Genomic DNA, 4284 nt, shown 5'->3' with positions numbered 1-4284 from the left:
ACTTGTTATCCTCGCTTGCTATCCTAGCAGGATGGTGCAGTCGTTTAATTTTTGGCAGACTGTGGTGTGACTCTCTAGCTTCTCGTTGGAGTGGAAATAGTGCAGGCATCTATAAAACATTGCAATTTACTATCGTCTCATACTTCCGATACATTGAATTTATGAAATGTACTTACCGATCGCAAATGTATTTTCTGACTTTATACTTGCTTAACTGCAAGCTCACGAGCCGGGATAAGTTCTTGATGCAAGCAAAATGTCCCGTGTGGTGGTCTCGAGAATCCAAAATGTGCAGCAAGTTGATGTGTTTGTCCATCTTGCAGCTAGTGAGGCGTATCGGGAAGATCACATGTGTCGTTTCCTTTTCCGTTTTCTTTTCGAAACAGTATACGTTGATAGATATATTGTTTTGTTGTTCAAATTTTGTTATTTGATTTACAGACATCGGAAACTTAATATTCTGTAAATTTAATATCGACGTATAATATGGGTACGAAGATTCTCGATCTGCATTTCTTTCAGTTGGGTGGAGAGCAGCGACCACCGCCCACGCGAAACATACATTATCCGCAGATTTCACATTAATTACAGCTCGCTTCAGCTGTATTTCACGCGGTAATTCAATGTGACACCCCGCATGCAACGGATTATATTTGTTCACACTGACCGTAAGATAGAGTATTTTCGACAATGCCCATCCGCTATCGCGTTCCTGGAATTCTTCCAGCGATGCCAAGGTGGGCTCGATAACACGTCGCTCGTATCACTCTTCGAGATCGGATGCGAAAAAGAGTTCAAAGTTTTTCGTCATAATATTTTTGTTCGCACGTTTTTCACTCGCGACGAACTCACCGTTAAACACAGTGTCCACTTTGAGATTCACGTGTTTCTCCATAACATTTTGCACATATCCGAGCACTATGTTCCTCGCACTCTGGAAAAATCGAAGAGGTTCGATATAATTTATATTTAAAACTGCACCGGTTAATACGCGGCTATCGAAAGCAGTGTCTATTTCACGCCATAAGAGTCCTGAATGTCTGGCACCAGTATGCACAAAACGCAACGAATGTTTTGGTCCCTCCAGTCGCGCAATTCGAGCAACCAACGATTGTCAAACACCGATCGATAATCTCGGTCGTTTCGCTCGACTATGTCCTTGCAACGATTCGATGCACTCGTCGCACTTTTGCACCCATGCAATATATTCTTCTCGCGAACTCAATCGAGCGGACTGCTCCTGCAGTTCACGTTCAACTCGCGCGAGTTCTTCCATTTTTTTCACAAAACGCACTTTCACAAATTGATTGTTTGATTTTTTTATAGTTGATATATATGATTTTTTTATAGTCACTTTCTTCTAGTACCCATTCTTCTTTATAACGTCCTTAGGTGCATAAAGGACACAAATTACATGGAAGTATTTGAAACAGCGGTCCTTTGCAATCTGAACAAAATCTTCCGTCTATCGCATCATATATCTCAATTAGAACTGCATACATATGTGTGAATAAATCTGTCACTCGCAATATACATGAAGTACATAATGCTAAACTACCTCCTGCAGAATAATAAAAATATTTACAGCACATTTTTGTACGTCCATTCAGCGCATTGATTTTCGAATTATATATTAATTTATCAGTTTTTTCCATAAATTGATCATTACAGTCACTATGATAATCACTGTCGCCTGCGAGTATATGTTCTTCATCAGATGACTCTTCATCGAGTATTCTTTCGAAATTGTTGCCCACTTCCATCACTTCGGGAAATTCTTCGTCGTCGTCGTTGTTGCCATTTATAGGTTGCACATCCATATCACTCATTTCTTCATCGTCTAATACGTCGAATATTTCTTCGACTGAAAGATTATCACCTATTTTTAACTATATTATATATGCTTTTCTATTACGCATACAGACCTGGTACACTTAAAAAACTTTTATTTTCTTCCTATCATTGGTATAGTCTTCAGCAAGAACTTGTTGCTCGCATTCAATATTTATCATTGTCTGAGGCTTGGACTAAACGCGCGCTGAAAATTTTCCTGATTTTATATGTTCTATTTCCTATATGCGCGCCCCAAAGTTTTCCCTAAAGTTGCCAAAGAAACTCAAACTAAAATCCTTGTGTTACGCCCTATCTAAAGAATGTGTATATTCTTTTGCCTATTACAACTGTAAAGAATTCGTTATCAGCAGCCAGATTAGACGGCGCTCGACAACATGTATAAATACATGTGTCGTGTATACGGTGTCATACTGCTCTATCCTGGGACGCAGATATGCTCTGACTGCAACGTCGTACAAATATTTGGAGATTGGGATCAGCGTAGGACCTGTGCCTACCGTGGAAATAATCCTGATTACAATTATTATATATCGGTGTTAGATAAAATTCTTTTTTCGGGGGCTGTTGAAGATAAAAATTAAAAGGATGTCTCTTTTTACTTCCTATCAAAGTATTTATGTAGGCATACATTAGATAAAATTTTTTTCGGGACCGAATGTTCTCTTCAAAAGGTCTCGAATATTCTAGAATATTCTAGACGGGACAAAAACGGAAGGTCGATAATATCAGTTAAAAATTATAAATATGCCGGTAATAATATGTTGGTAAAAAACACCAGTAATAAATACTACACATCATTTTCTCTTGCGCTGTAATGCATCATGGCTGACATTGCTTCATCGACGAATGATTGCTTAATTGATTGACTACGACGCTGTGTCATGGATTTATTATCTTGTTTTGGAAAATGTATCAATACATGTGTTAATAATTCTGAAGACGAATAAGAGAGGGGATAAAAAATGTTGGTGGGGACTTGTCTATATTAGTAATATTTAGACTATGGTTTCGTCAATCGTTCTATATAGACGAGGTTCAGTGGTAGTTCCCGGATACAGTAAAAAAATCAAAATGTACAGTGCTGAAGTGAACGCTAAACACGCAAATTATTACTTGCCCGTTCAACATGATGACATCCCACCGTGCAAGAAAAGATGTGAAAAGTAAATATCATGCAAATTTTTTTTATGCACGTTTAAATTATTTTTCATACATTTAATTTTTGTTATATTTTTTTATAGCACTTCGCAACCACGTCATACTGCTCGTATCCTGGGACGCAGATATGCTCTGACTGCAACGTCGTACAAATATTTGGAGATTGGGATCAGCGTAGGACCTGTGCCTACCGTGGAAATAATCCTCGGTGACAATTGCGGTAATCAATTAATATTACCTACAGAAACTTGGAGAAAGCTGATGGGAAGACGTATCAACATCCAACGGCTTCCACATACTGGCAAACCATCTCCGCTGTCGATTCAAGATTAGGTAGTGGAATTTTGTAAGATGCGCGATTCCAAAATTATAAAACTTACATTATCTAATAAGTCTTTATATTTGAAACCTGCTACTATGAACACATTATTTACTTATGAAAATTGCATCGATCATATGTATGTAAGGTTGTCTGAAAATACGCATCTCGTTAGTGTAAAATTCCGAAGTTTTGTAAATGTTCTTCGAGAGAAGGACATTACTGAAATATATCATGCGACAAAAGCGATATATGAAAGCAACGACTATGACTGTGAGTCGCTTGTTGATTACAAGTTGCTAGCGTGCACCTTGAAAAATATTATGTGTGATGCTATGAATAAGTGAAATAACACTCTGAAAAATATATTATTTTATTAAAAAAGTATGTCTCTTTTACTTCCATTCCTACCTTTGAAAAAAGAAATATCTACGTAGGTATGCGATAATCTCATACATTAGGGTTAGTTAAAATTCTTTTTTTCGGGGGCTGTTGAAAATAAAAACTAAAAGGATGTCTCTTTTACTTCCCATCAAAGTATATATGTAGGCATACATTAGATAAAATTCTTTTCGGGACCGAATGTTCTCAAAAGGTGTCGAACTTTCTGGAATATTCGAGAATATTCTAGAAGACGGCCCGCGGACGGGTGGCCGGGGAGGGGGATAGGTGGCGCGGCCCGCTCGCGAACCGCTGCGAAAAAGGAGGGGAAAGGCCGCGAACGCGTTGAAAAGCGGAGAGGGGAGTATTGATAAAACGGTCAATTATATCGATATACTATAAATTATGTTAAAGAATATGTGGAAAGATATGTCGGTAAAAACAGATCGCAGGGTCGATAAAAATTACCATTTATGTCGGTAATTATATGTCGGTAAAAAAATAAATATGTTGGTAAAAATACCGGTAATATGTCGGTAAAAAAAAATGTCGGTACGTCGGTAAGTCCCCCT

The 4284-nt window shown here is 37.9% G+C and overlaps 1 protein-coding gene across 1 annotated transcript; it reads left to right on the top strand.

Moving 5' to 3' along the window:
* Positions 1-2852: 2852 nt before the first annotated feature.
* On the top strand, positions 2853-3476 carry LOC116852762. The gene is made up of 2 exons (XM_032833403.1): positions 2853-3017; positions 3096-3476. The coding sequence occupies exons 1-2, from the start codon at positions 2857-2859 to the stop codon at positions 3343-3345; spliced, it is 411 nt and encodes a 136-aa protein (XP_032689294.1). The 5' UTR covers positions 2853-2856; the 3' UTR covers positions 3346-3476.
* Positions 3477-4284: the final 808 nt, after the last annotated feature.

This window comes from Odontomachus brunneus, unplaced genomic scaffold (assembly GCF_010583005.1).
Source record: "Odontomachus brunneus isolate Ranch 3 - 2012 unplaced genomic scaffold, Obru_v1 Obru_scaffold_255, whole genome shotgun sequence".
Taxonomy (NCBI): Eukaryota; Metazoa; Arthropoda; class Insecta; order Hymenoptera; family Formicidae; genus Odontomachus; species Odontomachus brunneus.
This window is presented reverse-complemented; position numbering and strand designations above follow the sequence as displayed.

Coding starts and splice junctions, on each gene's coding strand:
- LOC116852762 (XM_032833403.1), top strand. CDS start 2,857: ATGGTTTCGTCAATCGTTCTATATAGACGAGGTTCAGTGGTAGTTCCC. Junction 3,018..3,095: donor TGCAAGAAAAGATGTGAAAA/GTAAATATCATG, acceptor ATTTTTTTATAG/CACTTCGCAACCACGTCATA.